Genomic DNA, 25,142 nt, shown 5'->3' on the forward strand with positions numbered 1-25,142 from the left:
TGGTTCATTCACCTTACATAGTTTGTATAGGTGATTTCTTAAACGGCAATGTCCAGTCACCATTTCAGTGACCGTTTTGATCTCTCGTTTATTGAGGTTCATCAAACTGTTCGAGAGTTTTTTATCAATATTCTTGATTATTTTTTTAGTCTGAATTTGCCCTTGAGTGGTTCTCCATTTATTTTGATGATTCTTTATCAGCCATTTCTGAACAGGTACTTCGTAATTGTAAATAATATTTTTTAGTTATGTTTTTGATCCTATCTTTCGTTCTTTTTCAGTTTTAAATTAATTTAAACTCGAAAACGATCAACTTTAGAGAAAAATTACAAAAGACTATTTTTGTTTAGAATGATCCAAAAAATCTGAAATTATATCTGCCCGGGTCGATTTTTTTTAAGTTATAAAAAGTGTCATTTTTTAATTATTAATTATTTATAGATAGAACAACATTAAATCTGGCACCTATTGATTTTTGTAATAATTGTTAACATGCTAAATTACATATCCGATAATGTTTATCTAATAAATAGTTAGGTGAAGTTTGACCTTATATCGCATCTTAGTCTGATCTCATCTTAGTATGTAGATATCAATAACAATTTAAATCTCTAATTGAAACTTTAGAGCTGTCACTACATTTTTCTAAAAAACGATAACATCATTTTTTATGCACACCGATGCTTGCTTTAAAAATATGCTGATTTTATGATATGATATGAATATTGCTTATGATTTTAGGAGTTAGTACTCGAAATGTCAAAAAAACCAAGAGCACATAAAAATACTGAGAATATTTGCAAATATGTACAATTATAATAAACATTTATCAATCGATTTTTCTTTTCTCAAAAATAATAAACCTACTTGCATAAACTCAAAAATAGTTTTGTTGTATCCGTCGTCTTCCAGGTAATAGCCATAAACATAAGAACCACATAAGACTCTTCTTGCTTTGAGTAGTTCTCGTACCCCATCCTCTATAAATTTGGTACTCTTGTCAACATTTTCTAAAACATAAAATGCGTTATAATAAAATGAAAGAGACATGTTGAATATGGTGTCTATGTGAGTCCATTATCATCTCAGTAAAGAGAAATAAATAAAAAAAAAACTTAACAAGACATTTTTAAAATTTTCCACCTCATAAAATCAAGATAATATTTATATGATTGATAATTCCATGATAAGAACAATACAATTAACACTACATAAAGGCAGAAAAACAGTATTTAGAATTTATTGTATAGCAAAAAAATTAGTAAGGATTATTTACCATCTGCTTTTGTTGTTCCAAAACTATTAGCCAAAATTTCCATCTTTTGTTTTACGCAAGTCATAAGAGATTCTTCTAATTTCTGACTATTTTCGTGATTTCTAAATCTAGTATAAAAGTGTAGAAAACGGGACATTTCCTGCATCTGATTATTACGATCTAAAGCTTCAATTATTAGCGTGCCCTGCTTTTCATCAGCCTTTAAAACAGCTTCAAAACGGTTACACCTAAAATATCCTCCTGTTGCAGAACTATGACGTTTCCATGACTCTTGGCATACCCAACAAAAGTCGAATTTGCACTAGAAATAAATAAATAAAATACATAACTTTAATTATTACAAACGAATATTTAAAATACCCAAATAGGGGAGTGCAATTAGAACGATTATTTCATTCAAAGGAGATTCTGACCAAAAGAAAGCTACAGAAATAAAAATTAAACTGATAATTTTTGATAATTTCCCGTCGTCAAGTATATTACGTCAGATGCCCTTCGTTGCTATGAAAAAATACATTCAGTGACATTAATGACAATTAATGTTTTAAAAATTATAAAAGTGATGACTTTCAACCGTCAAATATTTATAAGAACTCTGTGTTTAATTGTACTAATTTGTACTTACATAAATAAATTATAATAAAATTTTGGTTTTGAAGAGTTTTATTCATGAAATAATCGCAACAAATTGCACTCGATCTCTAAAATTAATATAGAATTTTAGAGCTCTTGTGCAATTACTATTGAAAATATGAATTGTTTCGGAAAAATTCAAACAAGCTTATATTTTTCTAAAACTTTTTTTTGTTAGTTTGTATACATGTTAAAGTAAAAAGTTCTGCTCGCAAATTAGGCCGCTAATTGTTTATTAATTGTTTAAACAATAATTGTTTTGTATAAATAATTTTAAAAATATCGTTGAATTCATCATTTTACTTTGATCAAATATGTTTCTATTTTGGTTTTGATCATGCTGAATCCAAATATGGCATTACAATTTGAAAATTCTTATAAAGAAGCTCTTATACAGTGTGTCTGCCTATCTAGGAACCACATGAAATCTTTTTTATTATCAATTCTACGAAAAGAAATTATTCTCCATAAAATGCTCTGGACAGTCAAAAATCTATAACTCAATCATCAGATATCAAATTTTATCAATTTTATACGAGTTATGTCACAAAGATGAATTACGTTATAGAGTAAATACTTTTATATTTCAGAATATCAAAAAATTCTATTATCAAAAGTTGTTTGAAAATAAAAAATATGTTTTATTATCCAATTACATGATTCTAATCGAAAAAATAATTTTCAATTTTTTCTCAAATTACGGATAATCATCATCAGTTTATTAAAATTATGATAAGTATTTTATTATCAATTTTACGAAAAAAAGGTGTTTTTTATAAAATGCTGTACCTGGTCTAAAATCTAAAATACAACTCTCAGATATCAAACTTTTTCAATTTTATACGAGGTATGTAAATAATATAAATTTTTCTTAAGAGTTGTGTCTTTATTATTCACAATATTTTAATTAGTAGGGTGTAATTAAAAAATGAAACATATTTTTAATTCCAAACCACTCTTTTTAATAACAACTTTCGATTAATCGAAAATATATCTTTATATTATAAAGGTACTTTACTCATGAGTGAAATTCATATTTTTTTGACATACCTCGTATACAATTAATAAAATTTGATATTTGATGGTTGCATCATATAATATACACAATGCAGAGTATTTTATGAAGAATAACTTTTTTTCGTAAAACTTATAATAAAAAAGTTATCAATAGATTCCTAGCTACGCAGACATACTGTATAAAAGCTAAAAAAAATTTTTTGCTGAACATTCTATATTGTTGATGCTTATTATTAAATGTATTTTAGGTAAGTTTTACAGAAAAATGTTTTGATCACTTTGTATAAACATTTTTTTAGCTGGTAATTTTAGGTTTTTTATTACAATTTTGTTATCTTTCTTAATTTTCTCAAAAAGAAATAATTTGTTGCATTTCTAAAGTAAAATAATTTAGTGCATGTTAAAGATTACATCCTATGCTTTAAAAAAACGCCTGTAATATTTCTGTTCAAACTTGAGTAGTACCGTCTTAAAGTGGTGGTAATTCTATAAAACTACGAAGTTTTCAAAAATTACATTTTTTGAGACGTCATATCAGCGGAATTAAATTTTTGAGAATTTTTTTGAATGAAACGTCGTCGAGTAAGATGTTTGAATGGTAAGTTGTGCAAAATTGAGAGTTTTATAAGAAAAATTGTATTAGTTGCACATTTTTAAATCATTTTTAAAGAAAATTTATGTCTCACTTTCCGCCCATACCATACGTATGCGCATACATTTTATTTCTTTTTATTACAACCATAAGATAGCTTAATTATTTTACTTTCATATCGAGTTTGTAAAACTTCACTTGATCTCTTAGTTAAAGAATTACATTAAAATAACTCAACCGTGCATCTCGCCGTACGCTAGTTTACAGTGCGCTAATGTTTGTGAGGAGGGTGACTTTAGCGTTATAAATAAAAAATCATAGAAGCTATAGCTTTAATTTCATAAAAATCTTAATAAGAGGTTTTTTTTTTGTAAAATTTCATGAGTTTTTCAATGGTCAAAGTCAGTTTTTTTCTAAAATTTACATTTTCGGAATTATTTAAAAAAACATCTAATTTCGAAGTGCATTTGTTTAATAAACAATGATGCACCCAGTTCTCGAGTAGAACTTTTTGATATGATATTTATTAAAAATTTCTTAATTAAATTACAAAAAGTTCTATCTTGTTTGATTTTTTCCGAAGTGAAAATCTTTATGCACCCCCTAAAATACCTATTACATTATACTCATCACTGTATAAGTAAAATAAAAAATACACGTTTAATTTACTCTGTATATAAATTTATTTTGTGCGTCAATGTGTAAGATTCACAAAACTTGCTTTCATGTAACTTGCAAGGTTTTCCGCAGAAATTAAGTAGGTACAGTAATAATGTTCCTGATGGCAATGCCCTTGTGTTAACAAGTGAAAACATCTTGGGTCTAAAGTCTAAAGAAATACGTAAAGAAAGAGTTGATCACTAGAGAAACGTTGAGTAAAATAGACCATCGTAAACATATTAATCTAGAACTTCTAAATTATAGAAGAGAAGGAGTGTAAGAGAGAGAGAGAAATAGAGACTTAAACTAAATTTCAATAAGACATGCAATGCACGTAAACAACGATTTAATTGTTAAAGGTGTTAAAAATTTATCTAGTCGTTCCATAGTAACAGTATATTAATGACAAAGTAAGTTATCAATCGAAGTAGCAGAGAAAACGACAATAAATATCGTTCCCATACCACCAGATTAACAACAGGTGGAATACTTTCTTTGGTTACACTTCCTGAGAATTTCAAAATTTATAAATCAAAGAGGATGCCGAAAAAATTCGGATGAGAGAATTTTAAATAATTCACAACTCATCTGCTCAGCGTGGTAAAAGTTCCAACAAGAAAGATTCCTTAATACTCCTACAAAAGAGTAAATGAATTAAAAATGTATAAGCATTCTCAATTTCTTTGCAACACGAAAATTCAGCGGCTGCATAATGCTCTGGTTAAATCGGAGAGTGCAGGAAGAGTCTATCCCCCTCATCAATAGTCCCATATCCTCTTCTCTCCGATTTCCCCAGACATCACACTTTGGGCCTTTTCGAATTGCAAACAGAGAAATGTCACGGATGAATTAGAGCCGTCTACCGAAAAACAAAGTAAGTTATCAATCGAAGTAGCACAGAAAACGACAATAAATATCGTTTCCATACCACCAGATTGACAACAGGTGGAATACTTTCTTTGGTTACACTTCCTGAGATTTTAAAAATTTATAAATCGATATTTATTGTCGTTTTCTGTGCTAGTTCGATTGATAACTTACTTTATTTTTCGGTAGATGGCTCTAGTTCATCCGTGACATTTCTTTCTTTTGCAATTCGGAAAGGCCCAAAGTGTGATGCCTGGGGAAATCGGAGAGAAGAGGATATGGGAATACTGATGAGGGGGAAATGACCTCCGAAACCGGTATAGACTCTTCCTGCACTCTTCGATTTAACCAGAGCATTATGCAGATGCTGAATTTTCGTGTTGCAAAGAAATTGAAAATGTTTATACATTTTTAATTCATTTACTCTTTTGTAGGAGTATTAAGGAATATTTGTTGTTGGAACTTTTACCACGCTGAGGAGATGAGTTGTGAATCATTTAAAATTTTCTCATCGTAATTTCCTTGGCATCCTGTATGATTTATAAATTTTGAAAATCTCAGGAGGTGTAACCAAAGAAAGTATTCCACCTGTTCTCAATCTGGTGGTACGGGAACGATGTTTATTGCCGTTTTCTGTGCTACTTCGATTGATAACTTATTTTGTTTTTCGGTAGATGGCTCTAGTTCTTACGTGACATTTCTTTCTTTGCAATTCGGAAAGGCCCAAAGTGTGATGCCTGGGGAAATCAAAGAAAAGAGGATATGGGACTACTGATGAGGGGAAAAGACTTCCGAAACCGGTGTACACCCTTCCTGCAATCTCCTATTTAACCAAAGTATTATGCAGATGCTGAATTTTCGTGTTGAATAGAAATTCAAAAGTTTCTCAGTTTGGAGCCAAAGTTAAGAAAAGAACAAGCCGGATTTAGACCAAATCGATTATGAATAGACCAAATTAGCACACTTATGGTAATCGTAGAACATTCGCTTTCCTCTCAGGAATTCAACTCTCATCTGATCATATGCATCCCAGATAGCACAAGTACGTTTTATGGACATCCAATGGACGTACATCTGTGTACATTGGAACGTCCAATGGACCTCCCGCTAAGGTACAATGGACATCCGATGGACGTCCAATGAACGTCCAGAGTTCACAAAATTGGACGTCCATAGAACGTCCGCTACAAACGTACAGTGTACGTTGTTGAAGCTTTCAGTGTACATTTTATGTACATTTAATGTACATTTTATGTACATTCAATGTACGTCTTATGGACATTTTTGTAGGGCACTTTTCAGAAAGCAATCTAGTGTCCATAATTTTTTGAATACATACATAGCAAAAAGCCTTTAGGTATAGGAAATAGTTCCTATAATATTAAACTTATACTTTAAAATATTACACAAAATACCTTTTTTATTTCTCTTTATTATAACTTTATTATGTATACTTTATTATAGGAACTTCATTAATGCACGACTGCACTTGCACGATAAACAGCAAACACAAAGATATCACAGGTTGTATTATATTGTATGTAATAACTTAAAGACAAAATTCAGATAATGCATGCACATTAAAAGAGGTTTATTTCTGTTCTGTTCCTTCCAAACATTATTTCTTGGAACTTGATGAGAGTCAGTACGGTTGTATATTGCGGGTTTGCCATTCTGTGAATTATCATAAATAAATCCTCCTTCAGTATTCCACAACAATTAACAGCGATAATCCCCTAAAAGTACCTGCCTAGTACTACCTTTTACGACCGATAGCGTGAAGAGCGACAACGTTGTCAAGAAGATTCTCATTTAGTTTGGCGGGAAATTTAAGATTTACAAAATGCACATTTAAGATTTAAATTGGTAGTGTTTATTTATTGTAAGTTCTATAATTACCGATGCGCGATGTAGCTCCGTTATTCTGAAAAAGTTTACCATCGTTTTATCTTCATTTAATATTATATAGGTTTAATTAAAATAATTTTAGTGGTTCAGTGTCTTAATTAGATGATGAAAAAATATGTGACTACATTTATTAGAAGCTTCTTGTATTCTACTAATAATATTGCTTTGATTAAAACAAGAAGCTATATATAATTACTCATAATAATAGTCGCATTTTGTGTAAAATCTCCATGGACCACAAATGGATGTCCAATGTACGTTGAAATCAAATGTCCAATGGACGTCGCGTAATGGACGTACATAGTACGTCCAGTTTTGGTCCATGGACTTTTGGACTTTAAATGTACGTTATATGGACGTCCATCGGACGTTGTGTGCTATATGGGATTGTGGACTTCAAGAGAGCTTCCGACACACTCACCCATAATGCTGTATGAAAAGCACTGCAAGAAATAGAAATACGACCAAAAATAATGAATCTCGTCAAAGAAATCGACAGTGACACAGAAAGCAAAATCTTACACAACAGCTGCAGCATAACATCTGACCCAACAGCTGTGCTAATCGGAGTAAAACTTGGCTGTGTTTAAAACATTATATTACACCATAAAACCAGTACAAAATATGAGCAGAAACTTTTCAAATTTAATTGATTATTAATAATTTATTTCTTACCTTTGAACACTTCATATGATTACAGCCTTCGTTTTTCTGAATGGGACTTTTACAGCTAGGACAAGGTTTAGAATTAGTCACCAGCCATAGGCAGTTTGCCGCATCTTCTGAACCACTACAAGATGCTTTTAATTCCTCGGGTTTTATTTCACTAATTTTTAGCTGCCACTCTCGCCACTGTTTACAACCTGATGGTGCGTGTGCTTCACCTGTAAACATCTTTATAAATTAACTATCATGAATACATTGATTTTCTTTATAAAATTAAGTATAATTTATTAATTAAAGGGCTTGGGGGAAAAAGGTAACAAGCCATATAAATCTAAAAAATTAGATTTCCTCTAAAATTTAAAAGATCCCAAGTAGCAATTTGTCGACGCGACAACGTTGTCTACCGCGTGGCAACGTTTTGTTACAACGTTGTTATTGCCTAGAAGTCGACCCAATTCTGCACTCATTTGGTGGACGATTTTTGAGTTGTCTTAACGTTCCCTAGGCAACCTTAAGCGTTGCATAAGACAACTGAAGCGACTATAAAAAGTGCCTGCGTGTAATGGTTGCTCAAAGAGTCGGACTGGTTAGGTTTTTTTACCTATATAAAAAGTAAACTATTTTGACATCATATCAGGTATTTAAATTTATATAAATACATAAATAAGGACTTAAACAAAATTACCTGATGTGAAATTTATAAACGCATCTCAGATTACCGTCAAATATGGATATTCCACCTTTAAAAAACACACGCGCTCATTTTTATCACCTTTTTAACAAAAAATATGTAAATTTTAAAAATCTAATTTTAATATAAAAGCGAGAATTTATGATAAAGATGTTTTGTATCAATTTAATGTATTGATGGTGCTTTTAAAGGTATTAGAAAATGCCTGCATTTTTTATATTATGTGTTTTTATTTTCTTTACATCCCAAAAAAACCAAAATGGTGCATTAAACAACATTACCAATATTACTTAAAATATACCTTATTACCAACCATAGACGGATGAGACAACCGAGAAGTCCAATCGCCGACCAAACACGGCCTGGACCGACTATCCCAACCACTTTAGAACGCACCCTCTTATTGGGTGACAGAGGTCATGTGACCAGTGCAATGAAGTGCATCGTTCTCCTTAACAGCGTTGCCACATTTAGTAGATATCTACTGTTTTGGTATATTTTTGATATTATTTAAAAAATTCTAGTAGGCAATGTTTTTTATTAGATGTTTGGTATATTTCAATATTTTGTTATCACTAAAATAAAATTTGCTTTTTAATAGTATTCACCCCATTTCTAAATTAATTTTCAGACATTTTGTTACAATTTCCCAATGTCATTACCGAAAATAAGATTTAGGACGTAGATGATGATAATAGATGGACAGAGAAATGAAACTGGTAAATACCAGATCTAAATAAGGAAATCTTCATATAATTGGTTTGGAGAATTTTCAAAATGATTGTAACGCTCGGTTTCATATTCAGTTTTTTTAATTTTAAGTAAGTTGGTACCTACCTTTATCACAATTCATATATGGGTAAATGTCAACTTTAAAGTGAACTTTACTTAATGTTTACTTTAAGTTGATTATGAAACCGGGCGATTTTGACAGGTAACCGTTAACACAGATTTTACTGTATTTACAGTAAAAGCAAAACTACTATCGGCTACAAGATAATTCGGATGGAATTCAGACAAAATATGTACAAAAAGTACATATTTTGTCGGAGTTTCAGCCAAATTATCTTGCAACGGATATAGTACTGAAAGAGTAAGAACTGGCCTGGCAACCCTGTCTAGCAAAGCTGATACAAAGATTTAAGCTTATCAAATCTACTGATAAAACAATGGACAATGGAGAAACCAGCTAATAAAAAACAAATAAACAGGTTGTTAAATAAATCGAAAATTTCCAGCAAAATAAAATATAAAATAATAAGAAAAAAGTAAGGTTATAAAGTAAATTCTTTTTTTGCTCCTGAAGTTGCCGTAATCACACATCTATAGAACTATACGTAAAGGCCCTGGGGTCGTGAGAAACAACTACCTAGTCGGCCAGAAAACCCATGGGCGTAAATTAGTTTAGCATTATAACGTTTTTAAGTAGTTGCGATTGTTGAAAAAACTTAACTGTGATATGTAGTTGTCACAATAGTAATAACTTAGTTGCCCATATAACTAAAGATATTACTTAACGTTGTAACATCGTAATGTCAGTCGGGTTAGGGGTCGTTGGCCGAAACAACTGAAAGTCCACTGTGGCAACGTTATATACAGTGAATTTGTTTGTACTGACAACCAATGCGTTGAAAAATTGCTACTTGGGATACCTGCAAGTGTGCAACGAAACTGCTGATCAATTATTTCAGCTATTGATAAAGAGATGGCGCCTCTATACGCGAATTTCTTTCTTAACAATTCCCAAAATTCAGAACTTTTTGGTTAGAAAAGGAACATGCCACAAGCGATTTTCAAGATGGATGACTATAAATTACGCCGAGCTAAAAGAAAAGTTGATTTTGAGAGTAGTAGTGGAAGTGAATTCTCTGATTTTGATTCAGATGACGATCTGAATCATAAAGATTACAGTGTTACTGAAAGTGACTGTTCAACAAAAGGAGTTACACATATATTGGTAAGTTCATTTCTATGCGGCTTACTCCCTTTTTTAGCAAAATATTTTGTTATTTTTTAGCTTAATATAAAATTTCATATTTTACCTATGTATCGAAATATATATTGTTGCCTTTACGTACAATACGTCTACATAACGCAGTAATGTTGTGTAACTACGATGTGTACTGCGTTATATCTCCGGCTGCAATATTTATGTTCATATGTCTAGCAGAATTTCTACGAAAAATGTGTGTGGCTTATTACCTTATTGCAAAAAATTATACATCTTTTTTGTCAGGACGAAAATGAGTCCAACGATCCCTAGGATCAGAAACAAGATATTTTTAGAGGTTATCTAAGTTTTCCAGAAAATTCAACGCCCTCACGCTGGAGAAAAGTTCATTCTAAGAAAAGGGACCGGGAGAAAACAAGAAGAAATCTGGCCCATGGGTACAAAACACACCAAGAGACTGAAATGGAACCTAAAGCTATTGGAGAACCATGTAAATGCAAACACAAATGTAGAACAAGCCTGATGGGGAAAGAAGAAGAAATTTTTCATGCATTTTGGAATCTGGGGACTCGACAGCAACAAAATAACTGCTTATTTTGTAGAATAAAATGCATTCCCAAAAAAAGAAGTTACCCAAAAAAAATCAAACGCCAAACATCTTGTAGAAGTGTATCATTTAAATATTATATAAAGATTAATGCCACCGACAAAGAAGTATGCAAATCTGAATTTTTGGCAGTTCATGATCTCCAGCAGTCAAAAAAGCGGATATATAATATCTGTTGCCAAATAAAGGAAGGAAAGTCTAATCCAAAAACTGATAAGCAAGGAAAACATACGAACAGAAAAAACAAAATATCTGAAGAGAGAATTCTGTCCATCCATCGACATATTCAAGCAATACCCAAATATTCCAGCCATTACAGCAGGCAAGATAACCCCAACCGCACTTACATCAATCACGATTTGTCCATATCATCTTTATATACAGATTATTATATACCTTGGTGCAATGCCAAACATTTTGTCCCAGTGAAAGAAAATTATTACAGAAGAGTTTTTTGCTCGCAATATAATATAGGATTTAAACTGCCAAAAACGGATACATGCCAAACATGGGATTCATAAAATGTCTCGCTCGAATCAAATAAAGAAAATGCTGAAGAATGTCAACAAATTAAGTTAAAGTTAGAGTTGCATCAAAGAAGGGCTGAGGTGATGCAACAGGACTTGATAAAAGAGTCTGCACATGCCAAATTAACTGATGAAAAGGAAGTAATTTCATTTGATTTACAACAGGCATTGCCAGTGCCGAATTTGACTGTGGGAAAAGCATTTTATTTGAGAAAGGCATGGATGTATAATTTGGGCATCCACAACTGCAACAGAGAGCAGGGGTACATGTTCACTTGGACCGAAAATGTGGCAAAGAGGGGTAGTGATGAAATTGCCAGTGCACTACTGAAATATATCGAAATGTTCCTAACAAATACTGACAATAAAGAGCTTATCATTTACACCGATAACTGTGGGGTTCAAAATAAAAACTGAGCTCTGATGTCAGTATATATGCAACTAGTCAGAGAAAAACAGTTTTAGGCTATCGAACATCATTTTCTTGTAAGTGGGCATACGCGCTTACCCTAAGATCGTGATTTCGCCCTAATTGAGAAGAAAAAGAAATTTACGGCACAAATCTATCATCCCAATCAATGGTGCGACGTTATAAGAAAAGCCAAAAGAACCAATCCATTTGAAGTTATCAAGATGCAACAAAAAGATTTTATTTCCTTTGACGAGCTGCAAAGGCAAACTAACAAACTAGCTAAAAACAGACGACAGACGAAAAATAACCTTTACGTTTTAGTCAAGTTAGATGTTTTAGATTTGAGGCGGATAAACCCAACACAATGCTTGTGAAACACTTTTTAAATGAAGAGTTTAAATCGGTCAATATTGGTAAGCGAGGAGTAAAAGATGGAAATCGAATAAAAAATCTAAGAGATCTTCCTCCAAAATATACCACATCTGTACCTCTTAACGAAAATAAGCTAAAAAATTTAAGGGAACGCCTTATATTCCTTTAGTTTATCACGACTTTTACGTTGAGCTGGGCGTTCGACAACAGTCAACAGACCTCGCAGAAGATCCGGAAACGGAGAATTTTGACTTGGACGAGTAAAATAGAAACACCGTCTTAGATAAGAAAATCTTACAACAATGTTTTTGTAAAAAAGGAGTAAGCCACGTTGCTCAAGAAAAATATTTTTTCTCTTTTAGTTAAGTGTTCCGTTTGTTTTTTTTTAGTTTGTAAATTGCTTATATTCAGAATAAAGCTTCATTTAAAAAAATATTGTTGTGTTATAATAAAAACTCCGATTTAAGGATTTGATTGAAAGTTTCAAACTAGGTTTTCTCCATTTTCTACTTTTGTGGCTTGTTACCTTTTTCCCCAAGCCCTTCAATTAACAAATCAGTGTTTTCATCACAACAAACTGTAGATTTTATATTAAATTTATAAGTAACTATTTGTGTCCAACTTCAACTTAAAACTGCTTTAGGAATAGGCCTATGATGCCATAGCACTGAATAACTTGGTTAATAGGAAGAAAAAAAAAACTAATAGGTTCTTCTGAACTACTTACTATATTTTTACCTCCCTATATTTTTTTATTGGCCATGTTATGGTGGGGTAGCCCAAGCGGGGATTTTTCGCGTTACTCGAGTGCGCCAGAAAATTACATGAAGAGAAACCTTGTACCCTGTAAATGTACCCCTACCATATATGAACTCTTTATACAGACTGTTCCAACGAAAATTTGATCCCTCTCCCCCCAGAAACTCAGAAACCAAGCGCTTCTTCAAAATATAAAAAATCACGTCAATTTATATTGGAAGAGGGACGAATTTTCATACAAAATTGATGCCTTCAAATGTAATTTCCTACTGCCCCGCATCAACCACCACTTTTTTTTAAATAGCAAGTGGGGTCGTAGTATCAGGCCATGGAGTTGGGATGACATGCACCCTACCCTCCATGCTATGGCATGCTGGACGAGCCATACAAACTGTAGTCAACACCCCGAGGTATGAGCGGGAACACGAAGTGTATTAATTAATCCTGATATGCTTATGAAGCGCACCTGGCGCATCATAAGGGCCTTCACATTTCATTTTTTTAACTTGTCTTTCCTATCAGCATCTTTTGGCTAACTCTTGTTCTTCCGACCCCGAATGGCTATTAGGATGCCAAGGGCAGACGGGCCTATATTTCTTTCTACTACATTATGACTTACTAGTCCAGGGCGCATCTGTTTTGAGATGGACGTTAAGAGGTGACTCAAATTTTTTTGCAGAAATTGCTTGAAACTAAATCAAATAATAATATTTGAGTTATCCTCCCTCTCAAAAAGGTCCGGAACACTGTTTAAATAATCAAAATGTCAAAAATTGAAGGAAAAATTCGATTTCTTTCTTGGTTTTTTGATTATAACTTTAAAAGTATTCATTCCCGAGAAAAGTTGTACTGACATAAAAGTTGCGTAATTAAATTTTCTACAATATAGAATTGGTTACAAATTTAAGAAATAGTCACCCTAGTTGCAAAATAGCAATAATTGCGAAAAAACCATACAAAAACAAGTATTCGCATTTTACGTCTTTCAACCATTTATGCTACACTTAGGACCTTCATATTTCACCCAAAAAAACTTTATGATACAGTAAAAGAATACTGTAAATTTCATTAAGATCGGTTCAATAGATTTTGCAAAATAAATTCTGCAATCCAGCTTTCGCAAAAAAAATTCATTTTTTCAAAATGTTACACGACTGAAAATAAAGAAAATAGCAAGTTGAATTTTTTTTTGCTTATAGAAGTGTACTGCACCTTTCATTTGCAATTTTCAAAATTAAAATCGATTAATTACCACGGCGTCAGAAAATTTTTGAAATAAACAATAATTTTTGGTGCTACGCGCAGGAGAGCGGTGTTCGATTCACACAAGTTGATTTCCACCAAAATTTCTTCCAATCTTTATCTAATATATTATTTTGTTAGTCTATATTTTGTTGTATTTTAATATTTTAGTTTCACAAAAATCAAACTAATTTTATTATTGTTTGTGAAATATTGTTTAAAAAATTGCATATATTTAAAAATAATAAACTTTTATTATTTGTTAAAATAAATGAACAAAGAAAATTTTTGGCTAATAAAAGTGTTATTTTAAAGGATAGAGCATGTGTTTTTATTTTGCAATAAACAAATTTATTTATTTATATCGAAATGTAATAAAAATTAAAATTTATCAATCATTATCAAAGGTCAATGGAATGCTCAATCAGAGCAAACTATCCACTGTCCTGCGCGTAGCACCAATAATTAATGTTTATTTAAAAAATTCCTGACGCCGTGGTATTAATCGATTTGAATTTTGCAAAATTGCAAATGAAAGGTACAGTACACTTCTATAAGCAAAAAAATTTTCAACTTGCTATCTGCTTCATTTTCATTCCGGTAACATTTTGAAAAACGAATTTTTTTACGCTGGATTGCAAAATTTATTTTGCAAAATCTGTTAAACCGATCTTAATGAAATTTACAGTATTGTTTTACTGTGTTATAAAGTTTTTCAGGGTGAAATATGAAGGTCCTAAGTTTAGCATAAATGGTTGAAAAACGTAGAATGCGAATACTTGTTTTTGTATGTTTTTTCAAAATTATTGCTATTTTGCAACAAGGGTGACTATTTTTTAAATTTTTAACTAATTCTATATTGTAGGAAATTTAATTACGCAACTTTTATGTCAGTACAACTTTTCTCAGAAATGAACACTTTTAAGGTTATAATAAAAAAACCAAGAAAAAAATCGAATTTTTCCTTAATTTTTTGACATTTTGATTATTTAAACAATGTTCCGGACCTTTTTGAGAGGGAGGATAACTCAAATATTATTATTTGATTTATTTTCAAGCAATTTCTGAAAAAAAATTTGAGTCACCCCTCAACGTCCAAATGTACTAATATTTTTACAGATGCGCCCTGGTCTATACCGAATGATTGCCGGTACATATAAGCAATATAGTGGTGCGAAACAATTCAAGTTGATAACTCCGTGTCGCTATAATGCGGAAAAGTTGCGATTGGTAATTACAAGAAAAACGAAAAAAGAATGATTCAAATCGGACTTTATCTTCCGATCCCGCAACGAGCCTAACGATTATGAAAAAAATGCAATTTTACCTTTTTTTCAAAAATTTTTATGTATCCTCTATGTACGTTTTATTTATCGCTGTAGTAAAATTTATTTACAGTTTGTACGGTTGAGTAATAAAAAAATAGTTTTACGCAGTTAACCAATATCCTCCAATTCCGCAAGGTCAATCAAAATCTATAAAAAAATGAAATTTTTGATGATTTTGATGAATTAAAAAATATTTAGTTATCTCATGTTTCTGTTACATTGTGCAGCTCTTCGCTTGTTGGGATATTGTATGAAAATATTTAAACAACCCTGAAATCACAACCAGGAGATGGTTGCATTTCTAGGTCCACTCACATCCTTCTCTCCAACCAACCAATGAGTGTGTGTTTTTACATTATTTACAAATGTACATTTCTTTTGATTTGTTTGTTTCCAGATTTTAAACGCCAACTTTGTATTGTGATTTGGTGGTAAAATCTGGCAGAATGTACCTTGATCTAAGTGTTGCCCTGATGAATCCATCTCTTGATTGGGACCCACGACCCACATACATTAGACGATGCAACCAACGTGACCAACTTTCCACACCGCTCGACAGCTTGCGGGTGGCATGGATAGTTTTGTACATTCCAGTCTGGCATGATATAATGCAGGAACTTATATCTTCATTTGAAACTCTGCGAAGAACTGGTGGATAAAATAGTTTTGCAACATTCCAGTCTATTATTTCAGTGTATTCCTATGCTTCAAAATTTAAAGAAGGAGGAATGAAATTGCTAATACTTTAATCCTTGGCATTAGTCTTTCCGGCTTTTAACGCTCTCCTTAGACCCAGCTCTCTAATGTGCTTGCTTTCTCCTTACTACTTGAAATTTTGAAGCACAGCACTAAACTAAAATAATGGACTGGAATGTTGCAAATCTATCTTTTCCACCACTTCTTCGAAGAGTTTCAAATGAAGATATAAGTTATTGCATTACATCGGGCGACATGCCAGACTGGAAAGTACAAAACTATCCCTGCCACACGCAAGCTGACGAGCGATGTCTAAAGTTGATCACGGACGCATCTTCTAATGTCTAATGTATATGGGCACCAATCAAGAGATGGATTCATCAGGGCAACACTTAAATCAAGGTCCATGCTGCCAGATTTTACCACAAAATCACAATACAAAGTTGGCGTTTAAAAGCTGGACACAAACAGATCAAAAAGAAATGTACATATATGTATTGTATGTAAATAATACAAAAAACATACACTCATTGGTTGGTTGGAGAGAAGGGTGTCGGTGGAGCTAGGAGTGCAACCACCTCCTCGTTGTGAGTTCTGAGTTGTTTAAACAATATTGTGATACAATATTTAAACAAGCGAAGAACTTCACAATGTAACAGAAAAATGAAATAAATAAATGTTTTTTTAATTTATCAAAATCTTCAAAAATTTTATTTTTTATAGGTTTTGATTGATCTTACGGGATCGGAAGATATTCGTTAAATGCATAATTTTTTTTTTATTACTCAACCATGCAAACTGTAAATAAATTTTACTATAGCGATAACTAAAACGTACATGGAGGATATATAAAAATTTTTGAAAATAAGGTAAAATTTAATTTTTTTCATAATCTTTAGGCCCGTTGCGGGATCGGAAGATAAAGTCCGGTTTGAATAAATCTTTTTTTGCTTTTCTTGTAATTACCAATCACAACTTTTCCGCACAATAGCGACACGGAATTATCAACTTGAATTTTTTCGCACCACCCTAATAAGCAATCCCCTACTAACTAACCAACGGCTTCGGACGGATGAGTTACTAAGTGGTAGGGTACTTTTTGTCCTGGGGTTGATAAATTGGCCCCAAAGGCGCATGCCCCCTATATATTATGGTCAACGGCATAAGGATGTAGAAGGCAACGGGAAACCGCTACATTAAAGATCGTCAGATTTCCCTAGAATAACGACCATGCAAAGCACAACCATGCAATTGGTCCCCAGTCGGTGGCAGACTTTAGGTGGTCAGGGGGTGCTAATAATCCAAGCGAAGAAAGTTAGGAACCACCCAAAAGTGGAAATAGTTAAAAATAGTCTAAAGATACACATTGAAACAATGTCAACAGTATGTTTGAAGCCGGCAAAATCCACAACACCATCCAAGAAATGAATAGACTTGACATTAGTATTCTTAAATTAAAGAAAGGTGTGAGATCAGAAACGCTCGCCAGAGTGGCACTATAAGAAGCACGGATGATAGAGTCCTGATCGCAGTAGAAGAAATAAGCGTTGAATGGCGAACATACATACAAAATCTACCCTCAGGCAATAGAACAATAAATATTGAGAGACAAACAAACATCGAAAATAACGACTTGCCCATCTTAACATCAGTAATAACATACGCCTTAAAAAATATGAAAACCGGAAAAGCCTCTGGACCTGACTACGTTCATAGTGAAATTATACAGCTTTTGGAAGAAGACAATTTAGAACTATTATTGTCAAGACTCTTCAACAGTATATACAAGACTGGTACAATTCCACAAGATTGGTTAACGTCCACGTTTGCACCTATACCTAAATCAAACTACGCAAAAAAAGTAACGACTTTCGATTAATAAGTATCATGCCCCATATTCTGAAGCTATTTCTAAAAATTATCCATAACAGAATTTACAAAAAATGCGAAGAAGATATGGGTCCGGAACAATTTGGTTTTCGAAACGGTATGGGCACTCGAGAAGTTTTGTTCAGTTTCATTGTTCTCATGCAAATGTGTCGGGATAAACAAAATATGTCTACTTGTGCTTTATAGACTATGAAAAGGCTTTTGACAAAGTCAAACATGATCTTAGCAACAAACTGATCTTAGCTCAAACTCGCAAAGTAGTGCGAGAAGGAGAACTACATGGCCTTAAGGTTAATGTAAAAAAAAACTAAAACAATGGTAATTTCAAAAAAGCACACACCAGTTATAGACATCCTAGTCAACAACAATTTCGTTGAACAAGTGAAAAAGTTTAAGTATCTATGATATTGGATACATGAAACCTTAGACCAAGAACAAGAGATTAAATGTAGAATAGAACAGGCAAGAAACACATTCTTAAAGATGCGACAGTTATTCACTGCCCGCAATCTAGATCTGTCCCTACGATACCGCATGATAAAGCGTTATGTATATAGTGTTCTATTACACGGCGTGGAAGCTTGGACGTTAACAGTCAGCTCGTTACGACGTTTAGAGAGCTTTGAGATGTGGGTATTTCGTTGTATGCTGAAAATTGCATGGACCGACCGCGTTAGAAATGAAGAAGTTTTAAGGCGTATGAATAAAGAACGTGAACTCAGAGAAGTTGTCAAGAAACGTAAAACATTTTTGGACACATATTTAGACACGACAGATATAACTTTCTTCAACTTATTATAGAAGGGAAAATAGAAGGAAGACGACAATTGACCTGGCTGCGCAACATCAAAGAATGGATAGGATTAGACTTTCAAAGTTTAATAAGAAAAGCCCAAAATAGAGACGACTTTGCAAAAGTCATCGCTAACCTTCGCTAAGAAGACGGCACCCAAAGAAGAAGAAGTGGGGTGGAGTGGCACATCATTTGAAAGGTAATTTTTTCTCGACATGACACTTTTTTTTTTAAATTACGTTATAAAGGGCCTAGCCGGGTAAGATGGTGAAAAGTTCCCCCAACTCGATTTAAATTCCATATAGGCCACTTTTTAGCACATATAGAGGAACTCACTTTCTGAAATTTTTAGCCCCCTAGGTGGTCACATGACCCCCCTAGAGCCTAATTAGGCTTTTTATGTTTTTATTTTTTATCTCAGCCACATCAAGAGATAGCCAAAAACTTTATTTAAAAAAGTTGTAGGTTTCAAAAAGATCTATACGAAATTTTTTTTTTATTTTTTGGCGGGAAATTCGAATTTTTAGAACAATTTTAAACTTTTAAATAACTCTGAAAAAAAAACTAAGACACTCGTTTTTACGAAAATCAATTACAACGTGTATTTTTGCACAATCTTTCACCCTGAATTTTTTCAGATTTTTAAAATTGGTGAAACGTACCCTTAAAAATAAAAAACCTCATTTTTTCGTTTTTTTTTTCGTTTTTGACACAATTTTATACATATTTTTCAAAAAAGGTAACACCGTCACTAGAGTAGGTAAAAAACTGAAAAATAATTGGGGTTTGTTTTATAAAATTTTTTTGTAACGCCATCCATTTTCAAGATACAGGGCGTTGAAGAAAACAAAATTTTACACATTTTTTACGATTTTGCTGAAACTACTGGCAACATTGTAATAAAACTTGGCGGGTTTTAAGAGGTAGTTATTGTGCATGTTTTGACATACAATTAAGGATTTGATATTCATCATTGGCGGGCATAGGGGTAATGGTGTGAACTTTTTAAAGAATAAAGATAGTACGCCACTGACATATTTCAAATTAACAATAGTTTTTGAATTCCTCGTTCAATTTGTGACAAAAAATCTATCTTCTTATTTTTTCATACGTCGCGGCATTTTTATTCAAAAAATAAAACATCTTAATCCTTACAAAGCATTCGAAATTCTAGTAGTTTCTACATCTACATTCATACATAAACTCACATCCATTATAAAAATTAATTCGAACACTTTGGAAGCGTCAAGATATTTTATTTTTTGCAACAAAACGGCGCGTCGCGTGAAAAAATGGGAAGATCGATTTTTTGTCACAAATGGAACGAGGAATTCAAAAATGATTGTTAATTTGAAATATGACAGTGGCGTACCATCATTTTTTCTTTAAAAATTCAGACCATTACCCGTATGCGTGCCAATGATGACTATAAAATTCTTAATTGTATGTCAAAAAATGCACAATAACTACCTCTTAAAACCTGCCAAATTTTATTGCAATGTTGCCATTAGTTTCGGTAAAACCGTAAAAAATGTGTAAAATTTTGTTTTCTTCAACGCCCTGTATCTTGAAAATGGACGGCGTTACAAAAAAATTTTATTAATATTCTAGTGACGGTGTTACCTTTTTTGAAAAATATGTATAAAAATGTATCAAAAAACAAAAAAAAAAAAACCGAAAAAATGCCGTTTTTAATTTTTAAAGGTACGTTTCACCAATTTTAAAAATTTGAAAAAATTCAGGGTGAAAGATTGTGCAAAAATACACATTATAATTGATTTTCGTAAAAAGGAGTGTCTTTGTTTTTTTTTTCATAGTTATTTAAAAGTTTAAAATTGTTCTAAAAATTCGAATTTCCCGCCAGAAAATTAAAAAAAAAATATTCATATAGATCTTTTTGAAACTTACAACTTTTTTAAATAAAGTTTTTGGCTAGCCCTTGACGCGGCTGAGATAAAAAATATAAATCTAAAAAGCCTAATTAGGCTCTAGGGGGGTCACGTGACCACCCAGGGGGCTAAAAATTTCAGAAAGTGAGTTCCTCTATATGTGCTAAAAAGTGACCTATATGGAATTTAAATTGAGTTGGGGGCACTTTTCACCATCTTACCCGGCTAGGCCCTTTGAAGATAATTTTGGGCTTAACAAATTTATTATAAATTAGTTAAATCCAAAATTATCTTTAAAGTTATTCCGCAATTAAAAAAAAATAAAGGGTCGTGTAGAGAAAAAAATTACCTTTCAAATTATGTGCCACTCGACTACATTTGCTGTTTTAGAAAAACTGGGTGTTGATGTGGGCAGTAGGTGGTTACATTTGAGGGCATGAATTTTGCATGAAAATTCGTCTCTGTTTCAATACAAATTGACGTGTTTTTTGAAATTGTGAAAAATCTCTTTGTTTTTGAGTTTCTGGGGGAAGGGGTCAAATTTCCGTTGGAACACACTGTATAAGAACGTGCGTTGGGAGCAATTCGTAAAAAAATCTATCCTTAGAACAACTCGAGCGCAGATTAAGACAAGGTAAGGTAAGTACATGAAGAACAGTGTATATGTTAGAGTTCAAGTTGATTCTCAGTTAGAGTTGACTCCAACTCTCCAACTGAAATGAGCAGTAGAAGTTGATTTTAAAAATTTAAATCAACTTTTACTAGTTGGAGTTGACTCTTCCTGGATCGATTCAGTAAATGTTGATTATACGAGAATCTCAAGTGCGTTTTTGATGAGTGTGCGTTTCTTTGTTTTGACCGTTTCAACTATTTATTCGTATAGTCTGTAACGTCGCCCCCGTTAGGTAAATTATTCTGATTCGATTTTTTGCACAAACTAACTCAAAGAAATACATCCGTATAACAATCCCTATAAGAAATACACAAGGTGTCACGCGGTACCGCGGTCGAAAAATTGTTTAACCAATTTTTGTTAACCAAATTCACAAACATAATTTTTATCTACTCTATCTCATATTATGTAAAGCAGCGGTTCTCAATCTGTGGTGCACGTACCACTGGTGGTATATATCATTATTTGCGGTGGTACACAAAACACACAAAAACTTAAAATAGTAGTACATAGTAAGTCTTGATTATACAATCTAAAAATATAGAAATATAATAAAAGAGACTTTAGATGGTACATGATTCAAAAAGATTGAGAACCGCTGATGTAAAGGTTTTATTGTGTGAAAATTGTAAATATAGATAGCAGTACATGAAGGGTTTAAAGTGTGTCTGAAGTAACAATGTATTTTAAATCGGTTTTACTTTTTCGCACTGTTTTTTAGCACACTTTCATATAATCAAACATCCTTAACCTTCGCCTTCGGGAGGAAATCAGACACGCCCTTGCAACGGCAACTGAAATGCTCACAAAACAGCGACCACGGAAGCAAAGATGGATGACAGAGCAAATATTGGATTTAATGGACGTCAACTAAAAAACAACAAATATGTAGGAAAAGATGAAATACCAGCTGAGCTATTGAAGTTAATCAACGAGGAAAACTTAGACCTTCTTCTTGGACTATTTAATAATGTTTACAATACAGGGACTATCCCTAAAGTATGGCTTGAATCAGTCTTCATACCACTGCCTAAAAAAAGAATGCCAAATTATGCCAGGACTTCCGCCTTATAAGTCTATTAAATAACATTCTGAAGCTTTTCTTGCAGAAGAGAGTATATTATAAAAAATGTGATGAGGTCACCGGTCAAGAACAATTTGGCTTCAGGAAAGGTATGGGGACACGAGAAGCAATATTCTGTCTTCAAACTCTGGCACAAAGATGCAAAGATCAGCAAGCAGACCTGTTTGTCTGTTTTATAGATTTTGAGAAAGCGTTCGATAGGGTGAAGCACAACACCTTGATAGAAAAATTGAACGACATCGGAGTCGACAAAAAAAATTCTAAAATTATAGAGGCTATTTATTGGAATCAGACAGCAATTATAAAGACCAATGGTAATACGTCAAGGCCAATTGAAATACAACGAGGTGTTAGACAGGGTTGTGTGCTATCACCCATACTTTTAACCTCTACTCTGAGGTAATATTTGCGCACTCTTTATCGCACTCTTCAGAAGGAATCAGGATAAACGGGCAGAGAGTAAATAACATCCGGTATGCAGATGACACAGTATTAACGACTGATTCGGACCATAGTCTGCAGATACTGTTGGATAGGGTTACTGAGAGTTGTGAAAAATGGGGATGAAGATCAATACTGCGAAAACCAAAGTTATAAGAATATCAAGGAACAAAAATTTACCTCTTCCAATAAATATGTGATACACCAACAGCTTGAATACGTAAGCCAGTACAAATATCTTGGTTGCTGGTTCAACAAGCAACTTGATTATAAACAAGAAGTCAAGAGCGAGAATAGAGGTAGCCCGACAGGGGTTTATCAAAATGAAAAGCTTATTTTGTAACAGCAGCATTAATATCAGCCTTAGATGTCATTTTCTGCATTGCTATGTGTTGTCAATACTTTTGTATGGAACGGAGGCCTGGACACAACACAACACTGATGAACAAGTTGGACGCCTTTAAACTCTGGCTTTATTGAAGAGACTTGAAAATACCTTGGACAACCCACAACACCAACGAATATATTCTGAGGAGAATAGGTACAGATAGGGAACTGCTAAAAATCATTAAGTCCAAAAAGTTAGCTACCTGGGACACATAATGAGAAACAAAAAGTACCGCCTCACGCAACTGATCATCCAGGGTAAGATTTAAGGAAAACGGGGTCCCGGTAGGCGCCAGATTTCATGGCTTACAAATATCAGAGACTGGACCGGCCTTGATTCAACATCTTTGTTTAGAGCCGCATTGGACAGAGACAGATTTGCCAGTGTAGTCGCTAACCTCCACTAAAGGAGAAAGCACCACAAGAAGAAGAACTTTCGCCTTGTCATGGTGATGACATGTGAGCAATAAATTACAAAAAAGTTTTGACAGTTTGGTGGTTTGGCAGAAGTTTGAATTTTTAAATGCCAAAATGGTGCAATGGTGCATCTCACTCGCACTCACATTGATAGCTGCGTCAATACGCTCCTAAAATAACCGCTTAGTAATAAAATAATAACAAAAATTTATTCAGTACCTTGTAGCGGGGTCGTTAAAATTCGTATGACAGTAATGACAGATGACTTTTGCATATTGTATACCTACCTAATTACTAAATCTGTAAAGTTTTGATTTATTTTGTATGAATATAATTGCGAAACACTACAGAATTTTACTTTTTGACATAAATTTTAATAATAATAAGATAAATTTTGTACAATATTTTTAATAATTAAAGTAAATAAATTTTAATTTCATTCAAATAAATAATCGATTGCTGCCATTGACCACTTATATTCAATCTCGGTTAATTTGATTAATAATCGCGGCAGGTAAAGTAACATCCTTCTTTCAATACAACAAAGTGTTACTTTACTGCCGAAAATGAGGGCAAATGAGTACAATAATGGATGATTTTAGTGACGTTTGGCGATAAACAATGATTTTAAACAAATTCGCTAAAATAATTTTTTCACTTCGTACAATTTTTTTTTAGATCCTTTGGGCCTTTTTTCTCTAAAATTAACTGTTGTCGAGTTATTAGCGACTTAAATGTTGAAAAACGCCAAAATAAACATTTTTAAGGTTTAATAACTCGGTTAAAGATAATTATTGTGAAAGTCGAGCGAGCGGCCGTGGAGTAACGGCATAATTGCTGGCCTCATACGCCAGTGTACGTGGGTTCGAGCCCTGCCAAAGACAAACCATTTTCAATTCCAATAATGACACGAGCCGTCTCACCGTGCCTCGGAGAGCCCGTTAAGCCTTCGGTCCCCCTTGGCTAGTGTACATCGACACTAGTTACTTGAAACAGGGTTAAAGATGTAATTGGCGCCGGAACTGCCCGAAAGGCAAAAATGCCATTCGATATTATATATTATGAAAGTCAGAAACTAAAAAAAAAATCAAAGATTAAAGCTGCCTCTATAAGATCCTGAAGAAATTTTTGTTATTATTTCATTAATAAGATATTATTTTTAATTATCAACAATGAGCGCTAAGCGTGTATTGAGGCGGCCGTCAATGTGAGTGCGAGTGAAATTCACCATTGGATGGCCGGAATGGTGCATCTCTTTAGCACTCACCATTGACGGCCGCCTAATACGCACTTAGCGCTCATTGTTAATAATTAAAGATAAAGCTTAGTAATAAAATAGTGACAAAAATTTCTGCTGGATCTTG

General features: G+C 33.0%; 1 protein-coding gene across 1 annotated transcript in view; it reads right to left on the reverse strand.

Moving 5' to 3' along the window:
* The window catches only part of LOC114339207 (ankyrin repeat and IBR domain-containing protein 1-like), a 202,730-nt gene that overhangs the window by 55,158 nt on the left and 122,430 nt on the right, over positions 1-25,142 (reverse strand). Inside the window, exons 8-10 of the mRNA XM_050649788.1 lie at positions 7,629-7,837; positions 1,277-1,577; positions 868-1,010 (exon numbers count right to left, since the gene is read on the reverse strand). Coding sequence (XP_050505745.1) covers positions 868-1,010; positions 1,277-1,577; positions 7,629-7,837 — 653 coding nt within the window. The remainder of the gene's footprint in view (positions 1-867; positions 1,011-1,276; positions 1,578-7,628; positions 7,838-25,142) is intronic.

This window comes from Diabrotica virgifera, chromosome 4 (genome assembly GCF_917563875.1).
Source record: "Diabrotica virgifera virgifera chromosome 4, PGI_DIABVI_V3a".
NCBI classification, from domain to species: Eukaryota; Metazoa; Arthropoda; class Insecta; order Coleoptera; family Chrysomelidae; genus Diabrotica; species Diabrotica virgifera.